Source organism: Malaya genurostris, chromosome 2 (assembly GCF_030247185.1).
Source record: "Malaya genurostris strain Urasoe2022 chromosome 2, Malgen_1.1, whole genome shotgun sequence".
Classification (NCBI taxonomy): Eukaryota; Metazoa; Arthropoda; class Insecta; order Diptera; family Culicidae; genus Malaya; species Malaya genurostris.
Genome location: NC_080571.1, coordinates 326,238,139 through 326,260,739, shown reverse-complemented (window position 1 = coordinate 326,260,739; position 22,601 = coordinate 326,238,139). Strand labels below are relative to the sequence as shown.

General features: G+C 37.0%; 1 protein-coding gene across 1 annotated transcript; it reads right to left on the bottom strand.

The window, feature by feature from the left end:
• Window positions 1-5,172: 5,172 nt before the first annotated feature.
• Window positions 5,173-18,842, bottom strand: LOC131429327 (uncharacterized). The gene is given in 3 exon segments (XM_058593394.1): window positions 5,173-5,193; window positions 17,835-18,504; window positions 18,742-18,842. Coding segments are annotated over 3 exon segments (792 nt in total).
• Between the last annotated feature and the right edge of the window lie 3,759 nt (window positions 18,843-22,601).

Genomic DNA, 22,601 nt, shown 5'->3' with positions numbered 1-22,601 from the left:
TCGATCGTAGTGGAACACAACTAAGACAGCAAATCCGGTTGCTACACCGTACATGTTCAGATTGCACGGAAAGACCGAAATCAGCATTTTGGCGAAAAAATGAGTTAATTTTCTGATTTTAGTTAGTTATTTGTTGAGACAACTACAAAAATCTTACTTTTGCTGATTTAGATTTTTTAATTCTCATTCCCTTAGTAAAAATAAAATATTTGTTGAAATGGCTATTTTTTTAGTTGAATTCACCAATTAAACGTGCTGTCATTTCTTAGCTAAGGCACACTTCATTTCCATTCAACTGATTTTTCAGTTGAATTTTAGAAATAGAACGTTGTTTTCAACCAACATAAATGGTTGAATTGGCTTCTGCAATTTGCAGCTATATGGCGCACTGTCACCGAAAAAACGTTAATACCGTAATCTCTACTAGCCACTAGATGGCACACTACTACCGAAAAAAATTTCAGTCGCAGTTGTCTTTTCTATATTGGCAGGTATAAATACGATGTTGTATTGGAGAAAAAGATAAAAATGAAACATAAACTTCTTTTAAAATTTTTTTTTTCTAAAACACTGTTTTCTTCATTCGACTTCGCGAAATCGACTCTCTCACTGAAAACTTTGAGCACTTGGAAAACAAAAAACATCATTTGACATATACAATTAGAGTGTAACATTCGAAACTCACTTCACTGTTCCACGTAAAACATTATCACGCATAATCGCTTCAAATGCGCACAAATTCTGAATAAATATATTTTCCACTAAAAGTTTACGTCATTTTCACATATCGGATTAGAAATTTATATATGGATATATCGTAACACATGTGAAAAACATCAAAACAATTTGCAAGCAGTTTCAACAAGGCTGTCCTTTTTAGCTTTTTAATGGATTGTTTTGCTTTGACACTTCTCATGAGTTTTTGGCTAATAAACTTGTTAATAAAACCAATTTCATTTTTGTTTTCTTTGTACTGTCCTTCAGCAATGATAGTGATAGATAAATAGAAACAAATTTTCTGATTTTAATAACAAAATTAGTTGTCAATGAGAATTTCGTGTTGGATTGAAATATTGCTGGTTTGTATCCAGGATATTCGCCAACTAAACACATTCTCTAAAAATAAGAGTTTTTTCAGCAAAGTAAATTCTCAATTTTAACTAATTTCATAGTTATTTTGGAAATTTTGTTGTTAAAATCAACTAATTTAAAAACAGTAATACGAATTAGGCGCAGAGCTGATCTGCGCACGGTCAATGTTCCATCTCAGATCTCACAATAATCATAACTTTCACGATATTCTCGTAAAATTCGGTCAGTTTTATGTCGTCTTGCAAGGAGAATATAAAAACCTTCTTAGGAACCTCTGAGTTGCAAAAAGTATATGTGCTCGTAACGTACATGTATTGACGTTCCTCGTCACATCCGATCTACAATACCTTGCATTTGCTGCATCCCCCCCCCCCCCCCCCCGTTTTTTATACTTTTCGGTGAGACCGAGAAGTATAAAAAAACAAAACAAATCTCTGAAGTACTTCTGTTTTTATTCAAATGGTTAATAATTTTTTTTGTTAAGACCAGAATTAGTCCACTTAGACAAAATCATACGCGTCTTCTACGCATCGCAGATTTTCCGCCCAGTTAAATGCACGTACTCCTTACAATGTGAAAATAACACAGTGTAATAAATTCTCAAGTACGACGATGTCGGAGCGTCTGTACTCCATGTTAGGAGCGGCTTCAAACAGCGTCTGATCTGGTATCCAGCGGCTGAGTATGAAATGCTGTATCCCGTCCAGCTAAATCCAAGGTGGCAACCCCACCAACGGGATCGTCCTAGTGCTAGTTGGGACGTTAAACAGAGTAAGCACGATGATCCTCCGGTGAGACAGGGGGTTGGCGTAGGCCTAATAAGCCGCCCATAAAACATCTATTACAAATAATACAGGAGAGAATACGACCCGGAACAATCGGCATAGACCCACGCGACGAAATAAGGACTACGATTGGAAACTTGGAACATGGAACTGGAAGTCGCTAGGTTCGCAGGCTGCGACAGGATAATATACGACGAACTAATTCCTCGCAGCTTCGACGTCGTAGCGCTGCAGGAGCTTTATTGGATGGGACAGAAGGTGTGAAAAAACGGACATCGAGCGGCTACCTTCTACCAAAGCTGTGGCACAACAACGAGCTGGGAACTGGCTTTATAGTGCTGGGCAAGATGCGTCAGCGAGTGATTGGGTGGCAGCCGATCAATGCTAGGATGTGTAAGTTGAGAATTAACGGCCGTTTTTTCAATTACAGCATCATCAACGTGCACTGCCCACATGAAGGGAAACCCGATGACGAGAAAGAAGCGTTCTACGTGCAGCTGGAACAAGCCTATGACGGCTGCCCATGCAGAGACGTAAAAATTGTCATCGGTGACATGAATGTCCAGGTAGGAAGGGAGGCAATGTACCGACCGGTAATCGGGCCGAACAGCCTGCATGCCGCATCGAATAACAACGGCCAACGGTGTGTCAACTTTGCGGCCTCCCGAGGAATGGTAGTCAGAAGCACCTTCTTTCCCCGCAAGGATATCCACAAAGCTACCTGGAGATCACCTGACCAACAGACCGAAAACCAAATCGACCACGTTTTGATCGACGGAAAATTTCTCTTGGACATTAACAATGTTCGCACCTACCGCAGATTCGGACCACTACTTGGTTTCTGTATGCATGCGCTCAGAACTTTCGACGGTGGCTACCCAACGTCGAAACCGAACGTCGCGGATTAACATCGTGCGGCTCCGGGATGCTGGAGTAGCGCAAGATTACGCGCAGCAGTTGGCAGTGGCACTACCAACGGAAGAGCAGCTTGGTGCAGCTACTCTTGAAGATGGTTGGAGAGACATCCGTTCTGCCATAGGTAGCAATGCATCAGCAACGCTAGGTACGGCGGCTCCGAACGTAAGGAACGACTGGTTCGACGACGAATGTGAACAGTTAGTGGCCGAGAAGAATGCAGCTTGGGCGAGCAAGCTGCAACACCGGACGAGAGAAAACGAGGAGCGATACAGACAGGCGCGGAATGTACTAAACTCGGTATCCCGTAGAAAAAGTGCCAACAGGAAGACCGAGATCGCGAAGCGATGGAACAGCTGTTCCGTGCTAATGACACAAGGAAGTTCTAAGAGAAGATGAACCGCTCGCGCAGAGGCAATGTGCCACAGGTCGATATGTGCAAGGACACCAACGGGGATCTTATCACGAACGACTGTGAGGTGATCGAGAGGTGGCGGCAGTATTTCGACGAGCACCTCAATATCGATGTGGCGGAATACGAAAGTGACGGCGCGGCACCGAACTTGGGAACGCGTGCGGAGGACGATAGACTGCCGGTCCCAGACCTCCAAGCCGGTTGAAAAAGAATGAGGCCGCTGGCGTTGACCAACTACCAAGCGAGCTACTAAAACACGGTGGTAATGCACTAGTGAAAGCACTGCACTGGGTCGTTACCAAGATCTGGGAGGACGAGATTTTACTGGAGGAATGGATGGAAGGAATCGTGTGTCCCATCTACAAAAAGGGCGACAAGCTGGATTGCTACAATTACCGCGCAATAACTCTGCTGAACGCCGCCTACAAGGTACTCTCCTAAATCTTATGCCGTCGACTCTCACCGATTGCAAGCGAATTCGTGGGACAATATCACAATGATCCGAGTTGAATGGAGACGCCTCCTGTATACAGCAGAGACCCACATGGTCAACGACTGATAGAGTAAGAGTAAGTAAGAAATGAAGAAAAAAGAAACTCTTGTCAATCGCGGTTTTTTATAACTAAATTATTGCCGGGCGAGGAATGCTTACTTCGACCAACCAGTTCATTCTTATATTTCAAGCAAATGTAAAATTTCCTCGTGAAGAAAGGTCGCAATTTGTGTGGTTATTGAATTCACAGCATTGCTGGTTGATATGAAAATGCGAGTCATAGAAACCACATTGAGAAGGATCCAGTTCTTTTATTGGCAAGTGGAATTCTACGCCTTATTTTTTCTCCATACTGACTTTGCTCAAATTCGCACATACGGCGGGAGAATGCAGTGTTTGAATCAAATAAGTTTAAAACTAGAAAAAAAATTCAGTCTGTTGCACGCAATCGACGCGTATTCAGTTCATAGCTTTAAGTTGCATATAAACAAATATCATTTTTGACAGTTTACATTCAATCTTCTATTTTTTTACCAAACCCTGCCAATTATTATTTCTGGCTATAGTTTTTGTTCCATGTGTGAATTTTCAGCTTTTATTTTATCGTAAATGTCGCATGAACAAATCAGTAAGACGTAATTTAATCAGCTAATACATCACACATCAAGTTTTGTCATCTCGAGTGCCAGCTTCCACTTCGTTTTGCTTGTCATATGTCAGCACTCCGTGTCGCCTTCTTGCACAGAACAATACAAACAAATTGATATCAGTATCGCTAATGATCTCGTCACGGCACCATCAACTACCCGAAAATATATATATATATATATATATATATATATATATATATATATATATATATATATATATATATATATATATATATATATATATATATATATATATATATATATATATATATATATATATATATATATATACATATATATATATATATATATATATATATATATATATATATATATATATATATATATATATATATATATATATATATGTATTCCTCACCTATTCATTCGATCCACATAACGCATCAACTTCACTGTCTAGCCATTTGACGAACACGTATCATTTGACCAAAAATAACAGCTCTGGAATTAGCGGCTGTTGCGGTCACACTTGACCCAACATCGGTTGCAGCCCTTCGGAAGTTGAAGCTGGATATTCGAAATAATGATAGTGATGATGGCGATGGCGTTGGTGCCTGGTTGGACGGAACAATCTTGACAAGATTAGATATTTGTTTTATTAGCCCAGAATTCAGGTTTTCTTTCTTGTCATTCACCATGTTTGAGAGTAATTGAATTGATTGGCTGAAATGGAATCTGCCATAGCACTTTGACAGAACCGACGGATATTGCGCTAGACTGGTAGTGTCAATATTTCAACTAGATTGGAATTTGTTTGAAAATTCTGGAATGTCGAAAGCATCGTTTATGTCAGTTTTTTTTTCAACCATGGATGCTGCTATCCTGATAGAAAGGATAGAAAAAATATGCGAACTCATGCAAAAAGAGTTTCAGCTGCAATATGATATTGATTTTTACTCCAAAGTGGCATGACTTAGTGACCCTGACAGAATGTTAAATATCATCATTTACTATTTGTTTTGTTTTCTTCCCATATTTATTTATTTATTTATTTATTTTATTTATTTATTTCGTCAAGCAAATGTAGACTACATATAAATTGTTTACAATGTTCACTTACATACTACGCATTATTTCTACGACAAAGCTGAGATTTGATTTGATTTTTAAACATAGTAAGGTCAAGATGTTCGCAGTATTGATTGTAATGGCGCATTATTCGATTGACTGGACTGAATTTTGCATAATTTGTTCTAGCTTGTTTTTCTAAAAATAATTTCCTGGAACGTAATTGACGGCTAGGTATATAAAAATTTAATTGCGATAATAATGGAGCTGATTGAATGCGTTGAGAAATAATGTCGCTGATAAAATAAAGCATTGCAAAGTCGCGGCGTTCTTTAAGTGTATGTATATTGATGAGCATGCAGCGTGCTTCATATGATGGTAGAGGAAATGCTGTCCAGTTTAATTTACGAAGTGCATATAAAAGAAATTGTTTTTGAATAGATTCGATGCGTTCTTCGTGAATAATATTGTATGGATTCCATACTAGGCTGCAATATTCCAAAATAGGTCTGACATATGTAGTGTATAATAATTTAATTGTGTATGGGTCCTGAAAGTTATGACTGAAGCGTTTAATAAAGCCCAGCATGCTATTAGCTTTATTGATTATGGTATTGTAGTGTTCCACAAAAGTGAGCTTGGAGTCTAAGATTACGCCTAAATCTCTTACAATTTTACATTTTCCTAGATGTATGTTTATAGGTATAGTTTCATTTTTCCTACTGAAAGTTATTGAGTTACATTTTTTTACATTGAGTTGGAGTAGACTTTTGCAGCACCAAATGTGGAATAGATTGATTTCGTTCTGGAATATTACAGCGTCGTTAATATTTTTAATTTCCATGAAGAGTTTCATGTCGTCTGCATATATAAGCACTTTCAGATTTTTGAGTATGAAGGAAATGTCGTTTATATATAAAATGAAAAGGAGAGGCCCCAAGTGAGAACCCTGAGGTACGCCAGAAGTTACATTAATTGGTTCAGACAGAATGTTTTGGAAGCGGACTACCTGTACACGATTCGTTAAGTATGATTTGAGCCATTCCAGAAGAGTATGTTTTATGCCATATTTTTGTAGTTTGTGTAGAAGTAATGGTATGTCAATACGGTCGAAGGCTTTGCTAAAGTCAGTGTAAAGAGTTTCTACGTAGTTTCCGGCGTCCATTGCATTCAGAGTGAATGTCATAAATTCTAAGAGATTTGTTGTAGTTGAGCGGCCTTTAAAAAAGCCATGTTGCTTGTTTGTTATTACATTTTTAAGTTGATGAAAAAGTTTTTCATTTACAATTTTTTCAAATAATTTTGGAATGCATGAGATAATGGCTATTCCACGGTAGTTCCGAATGTTAGATTTTGCACCAGATTTAAATATTGGTACAAGAAAGGAAGATTTCCATGCTTTAGGAAAAGTACATTTATTAAGTGATAGGTTAAAAAGTAGTTGTAGTGGTAGTGTAAGTTCTTCAGCAAGATTTTTTAAAAATATTGGTGGTATATTGTCAGGTCCAGGCCCTTTTGAGGCGTCTAAGTTTTTCAGTGCTGTCGAAATGTCATGTTCTGATAGATAGTTTACAGAGATGGAGTTGGAAAATGCAGGTATGAAAGAGAAGTATTCACGGTCACGGTCAGTTTCTGAATAAGATGTATATACTTCTTGGAAAAAATTTGCAAAGTGATTGCAGATTTCTGTAGTATTTTTCCCTACATGTTCGTCGAGGTGCATTTGAGATGGAAAATTGATGCTTTTTAGTTTAGTTTTTGTGTAGTTAAAAAAGTTCTTAGGGCAAGTCTTTATTTCGTTTTCAATTTTGCGGTTATATTCTTCATGTGCTGTGTTAATGGCTATTTTAAGTTGATTGCATAGATTTAAGTAATTTTGAAGATGAGCGTCACTTTTTTCTTGTTTGTAAGTTTTGTGTGCTTTTTGTTTCCTATTTTTCAAATGTTTTAGTTGTGAATTGAACCATACAGGTAATTTGCTGTTATGATTTTTTCTTCTTCTTTTCATAGGCAAAGTTTCGGCTAATATTTTGTTTATAATGTGATAAAATTTGTTTACTTCGACGTCGACATTTCCTTCTGTACTCAGTATGTTCCGCCAATTTATTATACTTAGTCTACACTTGACTACTTCAAAGTCAATTTTATTGTATTCCGGCACTTCCTCATATTCCAAGTCGTAGGGAAGGGATGCATTGTGTGTAAATAATGAATATTCAATTGCGGTGTGAAATGCTTCATTTTTCCATAATGGCAGATTTGATGCATTCACACAAAAGTCTTCTGTGCAATTTGTGAAAAGAAGGTCTAAATATGCGTTTTGTTGATTTTTTACGGAGTTTACTTGATGTAGGCCAAAATTAGAAATTTTGTCGAAAAAGTAGTGCAATGTTTCGTTTTCTCCTACGACTGGAAGTAAGATTGATTCATTTTCAATGTCAGAAATGAAGTCCGCATTACGTTGATTGAAGTCGCCAAAAATATGAAGTTTTACTTCAGGTTCCATATTCGAAATAATTGTGTCTAAAGATTGAAAGAATAATTCAAAAGAGAATTTGTTCGCATTTTCGGGTGGGAAGTAGACAGAGCAGTAAATATGTTCTTCTCCCAATATTGAGACTTTGGCCCATACATGCTCAAATTCTTTATATTTAGGAGTAATAATTTCTTCAGAAGTAAAGCAAGAGTTAATGGCTATAAGGACTCCACCTCCAGATTTTTTCTGACAGAGAGATAAATTTCGGTCGTGCCGAAATACGTTAAAATTATTTCCAAATACTTCTTCGCTTCTTACACTTTCATCCCAGCTGCTTTCAGTTCCAAGGATTACGTCGAAAGAGGAGGTTATTAAATTTTGGTGAATTTCTTTCATTTTGGCCGGGCTTTTCATGCGGTTGAAATTTTGGCAATAGACCAAAATTTCAGTCACATTTTGTCTGTGAAGCGAAGAAGTTTTTGAGAATTCTGGAATACTTACATTACTAATTCCTGTTTCTATTCCTTCGTCAAAGGGCGTCGTTATTTCCGAAAATTCGGCCTTGTAAAATTGTGTTCGGCTTCCCGGATTAGTTGGAGTCGGCGGGTACGTTCACTTGTCAAAAATTTCCCATAAGAGTCCAGGTCGGCCAGCGCTTCCTTAGGTTTCATTCCATATTCCTGATGCACTTCGATGAAGATTCGTAGGAGGTGGTCAGGTGTTGTTGGAAGGCCTTCTGATGCTAATAGCATTTTTATACTAGTTGGTGTCATACCCTCGATGCATACTGTAGGTTGTTGATTTTTCATGTATGACAAATACAGACGGACGACGTGCATTATTTTCGGGTCACGAAGCCTTGCTTTTAAGAAGCGTTCGTCGCCATTTGCAGATTGTGAGGTAAGGCGTACAATTGGAGGACGCATTGGATCAATTTCGAATTGGCTGTCTGTATTCATGTCCTGTGATATTGCAGACGTATTTATGTTCTGTGATATTGAAGATGTGTTCATATAGTTAGTGGATGGTGCAGCTTCGATGTCATTACTTCCTAAGACCGGAGTAGTGTTGTTTTGAATACTTCTTGTTCCTTTGTAAGGGTTGATTGTTTCACCTTTTTGAAAATTTATGAATTTTGAGGCAATATCTGCACCTGGATTCCCGGAGAATTGAACCCGTGCAGCTGCTAGTAAGTCTTTGTCCAAGGGTAAGGTATATTGTAATGACACATTATTGTTATTGTTGTGGCAGGTATTGTTACTATTAGTGTTCAAGTTGCTGTTGTAGTGCACATTATTGTCGTTGTTGTTGTTGTTTTTGTTGTTGTTGTTGTTGTTGTTGTTGTTGTTGCTGCTGCTGCTGTTGTTGTTGTTGCTGCTGTTGTTGTTGTTGTTGTTGTTGTTGTCGTGTTTGCTGTTGTTGGTGTAGTTGTTGTTTTTACTGCGTATACTGTAATTTGTATTATTTTGCTGTTTCCGCTTCCGATGTTTTCGTCTGAGGTTTGCTTTTTCTGCTTGTTTTTCTTGCAGTCGTCGAGTGCGCTGTTTTTTGTCATACTCGCTCCAGTTGCATTTCCATATTTTTTTGCTGCCGATGAAGCGCCAGCCTGACGTGACTTTCGAGTCAGCTTTTTCTTCCGAAGGTTTAGCATACTGGGCACTGATTCCCATTTCTTCAGCAATACATGGATGAGCTTGAGGGACTTGCTCTTTCTTCATTATTGCTTCATTGCACAGTGCTTTGATGTCGTCCAAAAATTCTTTCGATGATAAGCTGCATGGTGGGTCGATACTTTTTATTTCATTAATATTTGTTTGCACGCCGTCAATTTTGTTTTCGAAAAAAGTAAACACTTTTTCAAGGTTTACTTCTGTCTTAGTGGACAGTTGCTTGTTGGCGGTTTTTATGTCAGCTAAAACAGTTTCGTCGCGTTCATTCAAAAGTGATGAAATGCGATTTATGACTTTACTGGCCGCGTTGCATGTATTAATGTTTACATTTTTTATGTCCGTTTCTAGCTTCAGCAAAAGAGATTCCATGCTGTCGAGAGCGTCATGTGATACTTTCATGCTTTTTATTTGTGCGAATAAAGCATGGTTTGCTTCAATTTGGGCACGGACTGTTTGGTTCAATTCCTGCTGTTGATGAATAAGTTTTTTCATTTGCAGTTCTTCGGCAAATTCCTGCTGACAGTCAATACAGAGAGGTACCATGAAGGTCCTTAATAATTCTTCGTGGTTTCTCTGTGTTCCCACGCAGGCTGCATGAAATTTTCGATTGCACTTTCCGTGACACTTCCAGAGATAGCGATTGTCGTAGACAGTACAATTACTAATTCCGCACTTCTCCATGTTTACGCGACGGTATGTTAAAAAATGATTACTATTTAAAAAAGAGTGCCTACTTGCACGTTTGCGTCGAAATAAAAAAGTTTAAATATACGCGCGCGATATACTGCGACACGAGTCCCGTGAACACGTCCGTTCGGTTGGACGGATGGACAAAGAAAAAGGAATAGGAAAACCACTCAGTCACTGAGAAAATAGCTTTATAAACCGGGTGCCAGAGAAACCAGATCGAATTAGGTCGTTGTGATTGGGAATTATCTGTAGGTAGAACCAAAATTTAGGATAAAAAGAAAAGGTTTGGTTTAGGCAGCCCGTTTTGCTGTTCTCAACAGAAAGGAGACAGTACTATTGGGAAAACCTGATTATCGATCAGAGCCTCGGGGGCTTCTAGTGTGATATACCATTAGACTTCGCTCAACGAGATCACAATCCACTTATGTTTAGAAGACGAGTTCAAAAAACAAATGACAAATAAAGCCAGTTCCTGATATACAATTATATAAGTGATTTGGGCGAAATTATCGGAGATACTTGAACCGATTTCGACAAACTTTGACTTCCGCAAAAACAGGTGAGCATTGTTATGCAATAAAAAATTCAATGATCAAGTTTATGTGTATTTTTGTCTTTCCCATATAGAAAGGTTAGGCAATCACTGTAAAAACCAACTTTTGAATCGAGGCCCCGAGGGCCGAGTTTCATATACCATTCGACTCATTTCGTCGTGATCACAAAATGTCTGTGTGTGTGTGACAAATAATGTCACTCAATTTTCTCAGAGATGGCTGAACCGATTTTCAAAAACTTGGATTCAAATTAAAGGATTTATGACCTTACACAATTTTCCTGAGTTTCATTTGGATCCGACTTCCGGTTCCAGAATTACAAGGAAATATGTGAAAATTTATGAAAAAATATGCAATCAATTTTCACATAAATTTCTTGACCAATTTTCATAAACTAAGAAGCAAATAAAAGGTCTTTAAATTCTTTAAAAAGTCTCTGAAAAGTTGATCCAGATCCGACTGCCGGTTCCGGTATTACAGTGCGATTAGTGAAGATTTTCAATTTCATGAGTATTTTTTCACTAGCGATAGCGAAACGAGGTGTACATTTTTATAAAACTTACTGCTAAATTGATCTAGTTGACGGATCTTATTAGTTAGTGAATTTATAAAACTACTTTGAAACTACTAGTCCCCGGTTTCCGCTTCCGAAAGCACCGATAATATTGAAGAAAACCTCCAAAAACGGAATTCCTGTCGATTTATCAGCAACGGTTAAGCCGTTTTTCACGATTCATTATTCAAATAAAGGCTCTCATATTTTTTAAACATACTGTGCAATTTCATCCTGATCCGACTTCCGGTTCCGAAGTTATAGGGCGAGGAGTGTTATAACATTCAAATTCAAAATGACGATGCTCAGTTCGCTTTCACACCTCATCCAAGTCAGTCCATAAAACAAAACCGCTTACGTTCGGGACAGAAGAAACCAAGTTCAGTATTGTGTAGTGAACAATAGAACGACCTCGAAATGAGTGAACCAAACGAACAAAAGCTACCGCCGACACGAAAGAATACAATTGTTGTTGACTTCAGGCAGTGCAAAATTCGACCTTCAATACGAGAACTTAAGAGGGGGAGGGGGGGGTGGGGGGGGGGGGGTTAGGGGCTAGGGTCTAACACTTTTGAAAAATCATTTATTATTTTCATTGTATTTTCTCATAGTAAAACATTTCAAGAATCTTCTGTGAAATTTTCAAGCCTATCGGGGAAAAAACTCGGCAAGTTATGGGTCTTTATCTTTGCTTATCTCATACTGCGAAGAGATAAGAGCTCGGCACACAGGTCCAAGATTTCTGCTTCGATCGATTTAAAAACTTGACAAAACATTCTTGAAATGTTTTATTATAAAAGAATACAAAAATAAGATTTTGTGAAAATGTTAAACCTTACCGGCTCCCTTGAGTAATAAATTGTTTCCATTGATTTTATAGACAAAAAAACTTTGAACGCGTTTTTCTCGAAAGCAGGTTTTGAAAGTCCGTGTCCATCGTCATTCAAAAACTACTGAACCATTTATTTTTTCAAATTTTGCACACACTTTATACATATAAAAAACCAGACCCCAACGTTTTTCTTTTCCTTGTTTGTTACTTTGGGAAGGTTTTTCAGCTACAAAATGGCGAATTTTTTCGTGAAAAATCGTAGTTTTCACTTTGAACAACCACCAAAAATTAAAAAAATCAAACAGAAACGTTGGGGTCTAGAAAAACATCTACTCTATCTATGCTGCTTTGATTTGTTCACTTCTTATCAGTCTGCGCTGAGATACAGTGGACACCGCAAATCATGATTTTTAAAAAGCGTTTTCAAAAATACCTCTTCACCGACTTATTTCTCAATATTTTTCCACGAAAAAATTACAAAACGTTGTTCGAATGATGATTTTTATCATGCAAAAAAATTTGAATTTATTTTGTTGCGCGATAACTCTGAAAAAATTCTCAAAAATGATGATTTTTTTCATCATTTAGACCCTACCCCCCCTTAAAGGTTTGCTGCATCTTGACATTAAACGTGTGCATTTACTTCAATGCAATAAGACGAATAATGTTGTTTACTTCCAGTTTTATAAAGAGTTGGATGCAATTCAATTCACAAAAGACAATAACAATGTGCACTATGTGGAGCATGAAAATATCAAGTACAACATTCCAGTATATATGGAAGATAGTGCTATAGAAGTACGTGTGCATGTCAACGTACGTGTGTCAAGCGTCAACGATTCTTATATTCGCGCAACTATGTCCCAATACGGAGAGATTCTCTCTATCGAAAAAGTAAAGTGGAAGAACTTTTTCCCCGGTATTCTAAATGGCGTACGTTTATTACGGATACACTTGAAGAATGTGATTTTAGGTCAAGATACAAGAATTCCGTGCAAATCACTTGTTACCTATGACAATCAGATGGTCACATGTCAATATTGCCAAAAAGCTGTTCACTACGGTAAGCCAAGTGATAAACTGGACAAGGAGACAACCACACCAAAGGACAACGGTGCTTCCTTCACACCAATCCTAAGCAACCCCTATAGAACAAAGTACACCAGCTGTAGTTAACAACTTATCACCCAACCAACCAGAAACTGCAAACAATGTGCAACAAAGCGCATCTCCAGCAACTAGCAACGAAATAAACAACAATGCCACCGATGCGGCAATGGATGACGAGACGAACCACGAACGAAGTGCCCCCCTAGAAAAAGGGTGACAACGAGATCCAACTCAAAAAAATTTTATTTAAAAAATCGGCTCAATCGGCCACGTAAAGCTTGTACGCAAATAGGCCTGAATAAAAATATCTTTTAAATAAAAATGACGATGCAGGGAAACGGGTATAGCGTTATGGGTAAGTCGATGCCTTTCACGCTGCCACCTGGGTTCGATTCCCAACCCCGCGCACATAGGGTCAGAAAACTTTTCTAGCCCGAAGAGGTGAATGACAACAATGTTAAAACCACTATAATATAAAAAAAATGACGATGCAAAACTGGTACGCGATGGTTCGTGCGGCTTCGGTCCATTCACAACGTGCTTTGTTCAATTTCGTGTAGCGTGCAGGGTTGTCACATTGAAATTTATATTTTTCAGATGAAAAATATGTAAATTTCTAATCTTTTTATTCAATTTGTACCTATTTTTTAGTGTTATTACAAGATACTGATAACGACTTTGGCTATGCTGGTTGCAAGTTCCTGGTTCCAAAAGTACCAGAAGTAGTGGTCAAAAAGTTGAGTACGAGGCTCACTCTATTTTCTTAGATTGATTAGAGATTTGATCGATTTCCTCGAACAGACTCGAATAAAAGTTCCTACAGTCTCATGGGTTGCTGTTTAATTTCATCCGGGTCCGATTTCCGGTTCTAGAACCATAGGGTAAAGAGTGTTTAATCATTTAGTGCGACGATGCCAAATAAAAAAAAATTGTTATCAACTTGACATATCTGTTTAGAATTTGGAAAGGTTATGTTAATTTATACCCGAAGAAAGTTTCTTATTTTATTCAAGATTGAAAAATAAAATTCATCACAAAATCTTCTGGTGATATTTTTGAAAAAGGCATCATTACACCACTAGGTGGATTGAAACAGGATAAATATCTTCGGTGCCGCAAATGTTACCCTGGTACGCATGAATTTATTCGAATGGCGAGAGTAGGAGGTTTTTCAATTGTCGCCACAAGTAACGGAATTCCGGAAGCGGAAGTCAAAAGCAGATGGAGTTCAATAACAGTATAAAGCAAGCACGAACTTTAGTTTGATCTCAGAAAGAAGATACAAAAAAAACTTTTTCTCCATCACCATACCTATGAGTCATAATTCGTCCGGAAGGAGAAATCCATCATCCTATTGTTCCTTTTTAATTTTCTTTCATTCGAAATTGCAAACAAACTCAAAAAATTTTCTACGTGCCCGAAGCAGTTGCAAACCGAATACGTTCTCATCTTGTCAATATCCTGTTAGCTACGGTGTAGTTAATTAAACTTCAGTTGCACCATTCATTGGAACGGACCGACGGAGTGGTTCGACTGATGACGCAATTACTACATTCAAAGAAACCCACAATTCTGTCGTAAATTGAGGACGTGCTTCCAAATCATTTGCGAATGTCTTGTTTTCCTTGAATGAGGCAAAAAATAAATCCTCATGCCTTCGTTCTGCATTCGAACCATAGGCTTTTTGTCACTCTGAATAAACCACACATGCCAAGAGGCCGTCGATTCTTGCATCGTTCAGATATGGCTGCAGGATCGGCAACATATCACGCGTATGGCTTCACCACAGCGACGGCAATGGCTTCGATCCAAAGCTTTTTTTTATGTCCTTGCTGAAGCACACTGTGAATAATAATCAACCATTTCTTCGCTCAGTCAGATTCGGTCTATAAAAAATTTCTTGACAAAATCTGAGTTTGATACAAAAATATTTTCAAATCCAAAGAGTCAAAGCTATGCTACAACCCGGAAGCGCATTCCCCGATCAGAATCCTTAACCGTACCCGAAAATATGTGTTGCGTGATAGGAATGCAGAACAAAAAATTAGCAAGCCTCGTTCTCCAAGAAGTCTGCTCGAGTGCGAAGGAAAAATGATTACAAACATAACACGGATCTCAATCATGTTGATATAATTAGAGCAACGACTTGGTATGTCTTTGCCTTCCCCATCACTCACCGGATGGCTTCATTGGTGTCAGGGCCATGACAACCGACCGTAGCATTGTTGTGTGTGTGTTTGTGTTTGTGGTTGTGTGCGTGAGTGGGCGTGTGGTGAGACTTGTTTGTTTCAGCAGGAAATCGGAAGTGGGTTGTGGCGTTGCTACCGGCAGTGACGTGGATACGACGATGGCCTTTCCGAAGCCAAATACTCGGGCATGTGTTTGCGAGCTGCGTGGGTTGTCACTAATTAAAATGCCAAGGGAGTGCCATTGACCAGTCATTCAAAATATTCCATGTTTGCTTTGCCTGCTCCACTAAGATTGATTTAGTTTGGGACACTTCAAAAAATGAATGAAGATGCAGAAACAGGTTTCAACTTGTTTACTTGTTTACTTGTTTACTTGTTTACTTGTTTACTTGTTTACTTGTTTACTTGTTTACTTGTTTACTTGTTTACTTGTTTACTTGTTTACTTGTTTACTTGTTTACTTGTTTACTTGTTTACTTGTTTACTTGTTTACTTGTTTACTTGTTTACTTGTTTACTTGTTTACTAGTTTACTTGTTTACTTGTTTACTTGTTTACTTGTTTACTTGTTTACTTGTTTACTTGTTTACTTGTTTACTTGTTTACTTGTTTACTTGTTTACTTGTTTACTTGTTTACTTGTTTACTTGTTTACTTGTTTACTTGTTTACTTGTTTACTTGTTTACTTGTTTACTTGTTTACTTGTTTACTTGTTTACTTGTTTACTTGTTTACTTGTTTACTTGTTTACTTGTTTACTTGTTTACTTGTTTACTTGTTTACTTGTTTACTTGTTTACTTGTTTACTTGTTTACTTGTTTACTTGTTTACTTGTTTACTTCTTTACTTGTTTACTTGTTTACTTGTTTACTTGTTTACTTGTTTACTTGTTTACTTGTTTACTTGTTTACTTGTTTACTTGTTTACTTGTTTACTTGTTTACTTGTTTACTTGTTTACTTGTTTACTTGTTTACTTGTTTACTTGTTTACTTGTTTACTTGTTTACTTGTTTACTTGTTTACTTGTTTACTTGTTTACTTGTTTACTTGTTTACTTGTTTACTTGTTTACTTGTTTACTTGTTTACTTGTTTACTTGTTTACTTCTTTACTTCTTTACTTCTTTACTTCTTTACTTCTTTACTTGTTTACTTGTTTACTTGTTTACTTGTTTACTTGTTTACTTGTTTACTTGTTTACTTGTTTACTTGTTTACTTGTTTACTTGTTTACTTGTTTACTTGTTTACTTGTTTACTTGTTTACTTGTTTACTTGTTTACTTGTTTACTTGTTTACTTGTTTACTTGTTTACTTGTTTACTTGTTAACTTGTTTACTTGTTTATTTGTTTACTTGTTTACTTGTTTACTTGTTTACTTGTTTACTTGTTTACTTGTTTACTTGTTTACTTGTTTACTTGTTTACTTGTTTACTTGTTTACTTGTTTACTTGTTTACTTGTTTACTTGTTTACTTGTTTACTTGTTTACTTGTTTACTTGTTTACTTGTTTACTTGTTTACTTGTTTACTTGTTTACTTGTTTACTTGTTTACTTGTTTACTTGTTTACTTGTTTACTTGTTTACTTGTTTACTTGTTTACTTGTTTACTTGTTTACTTGTTTACTTGTTTACTTGTTTACTTGTTTACTTGTTTACTTGTTTACTTGTTTACTTGTTTACTTGTTTACTTGTTTACTTGTTTACTTGTTTACTTGTTTACTTGTTTACTTGTTTACTTGTTTACTTGTTTACTTGTTTACTTGTTTACTTGTTTACTTGTTTACTTGTTTACTTGTTTACTTGTTTACTTGTTTACTTGTTTACTTGTTTACTTGTTTACTTGTTTACTTGTTTACTTGTTTACTTGTTTACTTGTTTACTTGTTTACTTCTTTACTTGTTTACTTGTTTACTTCTTTACTTCTTTACTTCTTTACTTCTTTACTTCTTTACTTCTTTACTTCTTTACTTCTTTACTTGTTTACTTGTTTACTTGTTTACTTGTTTACTTGTTTACTTGTTTACTTGTTTACTTGTTTACTTGTTTACTTGTTTACTTGTTTACTTGTTTACTTGTTTACTTGTTTACTTGTTTACTTGTTTACTTGTTTACTTGTTTACTTGTTTACTTGTTTACTTGTTTACTTGTTTACTTGTTTACTTGTTTACTTGTTTACTTGTTTACTTGTTTACTTGTTTACTTGTTTACTTGTTTACTTGTTTACTTGTTTACTTGTTTACTTGTTTACTTGTTTACTTGTTTACTTGTTTACTTGTTTACTTGTTTACTTGTTTACTTGTTTACTTGTTTACTTGTTTACTTGTTTACTTGTTTACTTGTTTACTTGTTTACTTGTTTACTTGTTTACTTGTTTACTTGTTTACTTGTTTACTTGTTTACTTGTTTACTTGTTTACTTGTTTACTTGTTTACTTGTTTACTTGTTTACTTGTTTACTTGTTTACTTGTTTACTTGTTTACTTGTTTACTTGTTTACTTGTTTACTTGTTGACTGGTTGACTGGTTGACTGGTTGACTGGTTGACTGGTTGACTGGTTGACTGGTTGACTGGTTGACTGGTTGACTGGTTGACTGGTTGACTGGTTGACTGGTTGACTGGTTGACTGGTTGACTGGTTGACTGGTTGACTGGTTGACTGGTTGACTGGTTGACTGGTTGACTGGTTGACTGGTTGACTGGTTGACTGGTTGACTGGTTGACTGGTTGACTGGTTGACTGGTTGACTGGTTGACTGGTTGACTGGTTGACTGGTTGACTGGTTGACTGGTTGACTGGTTGACTGGTTGACTGGTTGACTGGTTGACTGGTTGACTGGTTGACTGGTTGACTGGTTGACTGGTTGACTGGTTGACTGGTTGACTGGTTGACTGGTTGACTGGTTGACTGGTTGACTGGTTGACTGGTTGACTGGTTGACTGGTTGACTGGTTGACTGGTTGACTGGTTGACTGGTTGACTGGTTGACTGGTTGACTGGTTGACTGGTTGACTGGTTGACTGGTTGACTGGTTGACTGGTTGACTGGTTGATTTGTTCCTTTATTTACATATTCTTTTACTCTCTTGTTCATTTATCTATAATCGATATAACGATAACTACGTTCTGATGCGAGCGGTATTCGAACACTAACCAGTGGCAAAAATCAGCTGATTAATAATCGAATGCTTCAGCTTTTAAATGAGTGATATAACGAATTCACGCCTAAAGCGAAACATCATTCACGGATCATAGTATCCCAGAAATTTTCATCAATCTCGTAAATATTCACAGTACTTCCTTTTGGCGCTTTTACGATTCATAATATCAGCGCTTGTTAGCGACGACGATGAATTTTCGCGTTCTGCTTCTGCTGTAGCAACCGTAGAATGGCGCATTTAATTACACGAAAAACCATTCCGGGATGAAGCGCTGGCATGACTGGCAGACAAGAATAAGTACGGCATAACAATAATTACCAACAGGAAACGGATGTATCTATCTTTCCCTCTCCAATGCGATGTCCATTTCACAAATCGGACTACTGGCTAATGGTTTTCCATGGAGACAAGCTAATTAAAACATTCCATCATCCAATGAATTTTCCGATGGTCGAATTGCCACCTCCAGGGTCTAACGAATTTCAAATACATCCAGTAGGGGATTGCCAATGAAATTGCATTAGCTAGAAAATTTTAAATCGACATGAAAAATGCAGTTTGTTTATGCAGCAGTTTTATTGCTATCTTAGCAGACACGTGATCGAGTAGTCGTAACGATGATGGTCTCAGCAAATCGTAAAGAAATCATTCACATTTCCAAGTTTTGATACAGTTTTATCGAACCCCAACGATTCTTGTATAATGGGAAATCCTAAAGTAACTAAACCTTGAATCGTATTTTTTTCTATTTTCCGAAACATGACACTTTTCAAATCTAAAATCCTCTCATCGTGTTCGTAAGTTGTACCGGTAATTGAAAATGCAATTAGCAATTTGACAACTGGCATGTAACTGATACTAATGAAAGCAACAGTCTATGTTTTGCTTTACCTCTCTGGCTTTGTTTAGGTAGTTAGTTTCTGATTAGATTTGCGAATCCTGATTCGTATCGTAATTATTGAGGAGCATTCTATTTTAACTACGTAGTGGTATTGGATTTCTGTGTTTGTTTTAACTTGGGTATATTCTGATTGTGATCATGCTCAACCCCCTTTGGGAGGCAGATGGGCACACCCTTTTACTAATAGTAAAGGCAACGGTTGGTTGCACCCGAGCAAAGAGAACAAATCCTCAAGCCTTAAACGAATGTTTCAATTTCACAATATCGATTTTGATGAATAATCTTGTATTTTTAATTATCTGAATGAATTCCGGGAACTTTTTGATCAAGAAGTGTACATTGAAACAAGCCTCAAGCCACAATTTATAGGAAAGTAGCTCGTGAAATGACTGAATTTTGCAAATGTATCGAAAATACCCCATCTTTCAAGTAGGTGTGTAAATTTACATTTTTAACACTTTATAATATGTCAGAGTGCATTGAACATGTGTTTGATGAACTGTAAAAATAAGTCATTTTTGACGTTCGGATATGTCGGTCTCAGAAGCTGAGCTGCAATTTGTCAGTCATCTCAAATGACCTTGATAGACTGACTAAAATCATCATCAACTGTAATCGAGACGGTCAAAGTGTCTGTCAAATGAGATACTCGATAGTTCTATGACCAAGTAGAAGTATACTCAGTCAACGACAGACGACTTTTTTGTTTTCTCTCTCATTCTCCTATTCCCTGTTGAAGTAAAAAAATTCCATGAGATTGCTAACATAAACATAAATTGATAAAGTTCATTGTTCTTTGCAAAAAATCATCGGACTTCGGAGTTTATTGGTGTAAATGAATTTAATTCAATGTTTTTGCTGCTTGATTAATATTTAGTCACATCGTAATCAAGCAGTGACAGGAGAAATGAAGATAATATCAATCGCATCGGCAATCAATGAGCGTCCTGGTGAGTGTAATATCAAGAGAATTTAAATTATGACAGATCGGCTCTCAGACACTCAATATATGATGATTGGTAGAGCCTGGTTGGCAGCTTTCCATTCTTCGTCGTGCAAAGTTGCTAGTTGATAGTGACATTTAGCAGCTCTGCTCAGAAGGCGTAACATTTTCACACGATTTTTTTTTGTTTCGCCTTCGTCTCATCAGTGCATTATCAGATTAGGTTAAACTGTTAATGTGACCTCGCGGATCAACATAATACGTTAATCAGACGTAAAGTAATTGCTATTTACAGCGCACTTGTGTGTGCAGTGAAGTGCAATGTCTTTTCTGTCGTGCTGAAAGAAACGAAACTAATTGACGACAAACCATGAGGTACCAAAACCCCCAAATGAATACCTTGTTGGATTTATGTATCAAATTTCAGAGCAACTTGTCAACATACCGAATGGAAATCAATCAATGTTGTCTTTTCCGATTTGCTCGTTAACCTTTGTTTATCTTCCGAAAAGCTGCGGAGTTACACAATAAATAAAACCTGTTTTAATCCACCTAGTGGTGTAAGGATGCCTTTCTCATATCTCACATATTCTCATATATAAATGTGTGGTATTCTTCAAAAAAAATTTCTTTGATTCTTGAAAAACAGAAAAGTTTGTCCATAAACTAGTATAACCTATAGAGTGAAAAAGTACTCAGGTCGGTTAGGCCATCTCTGAGGAAACGAAAAGAGGTACTTCCGAAACCGGAATCGAAGTTAGTTCGAGAAAAATGACTGGGATACATTTTTGAGTCCATGGCTACAATCTTCATTTGTTCATCAAAAACCCAAGAACAAGGAAAGTCAAATTAATGTTTGGCCGTCTACGGACAATGACTGCCGATTGGAATAGATACGAGGTAAGTTAAGAAACTTTTTACGTGTTTTGTATCGCCGCTTTATGTGACGGTTTCCAATTTTTAACACACTTCACCAAGACCTATGCATTGTAAGATTTTTCTTACTTCATTTTCTCGACTGACATTGTTTTTATCGTCATTTTGAACGAATAATTGAAATTGATTTCTTGATTAAGTGAGTTTATTTTGTCATCGACTAACAAGTTCTAAATACACCCAAACCTCCGTTTACGAGCACTTTTTATACGTTACCTCTTTTTACGTACCTCTTTTTACGAACCAAATCCCAAATAACGTAATCTTTTTTTACGAACCAAATCCCAAATAACGTAATCTTTTTTTACGAACCAAATCCCAAACAACGTAAACTTTTTTTACGAACCTACTTCGTAAAAAGAGGTTTTGTCATTCATCGAAAGCGATTTCCATGGAAACTACTACAATATGGGTATTTTTGGAACGGGTTTAAACAGTAGATTCCGGAAAATAATGTTTGAGGTATTTTGGAAATCCAAGATGGCGACTTCCGGTTGATTGATATTCCTTGAAAACCCTTGCAAAATGGATATTTTCGGAACAGAATTGATGAGTAGAGGTCGGAAAATGATGTTTGAAGTGGTCATGAAATCCAAGATGGCGACTTCCGGTTTGTTGATATTCCTTGAAAACCCATACAATATGGGTATTTTCGGAACGGGGTTAATGAGTAGATGTCGGAAAATGATGTTTGAAGTGGTTCTGAAATCCAAGATGGCGACTTCCGGTTTGTTGATATTTCTTGAGAACCCATACAGTATAGGTATTTTCGGATCGGAATTGATGAGTAGATGTCAGAAAACGATGTTTGAAGTAGTTTTGAAATTCAAGATGGCGACTTCCGGTTTGTTATTATTCCTCGAAAACTCTTACAATATGGGTATTTTCGGAACGTGGTTAATGAGTAGATATTTAAGGTTGTTCTTGAATCCAAGATGGCGACTTCCGGTTGATTGATATTCCTCGAAAACCCTTACAATATGGGTATTTTCGGAACGGGGTTAATTAGTAGATGTCGGAAAACGATATTTGAGGTGGTTCTTAATTCTAAGATGTCGACTTCCGGTTGATTGATATTCCTTGAAAACCCTTGCAAAATGGGTATTTTCGGAACGGAATTGATGAGTAGATGTCAGAAAACGATGTTTGAGGTAGTTTTGAAATCCAAGATTGCGACTTCCGGTTTCTTGATAATCCTTGAAAACCCTTACAATAT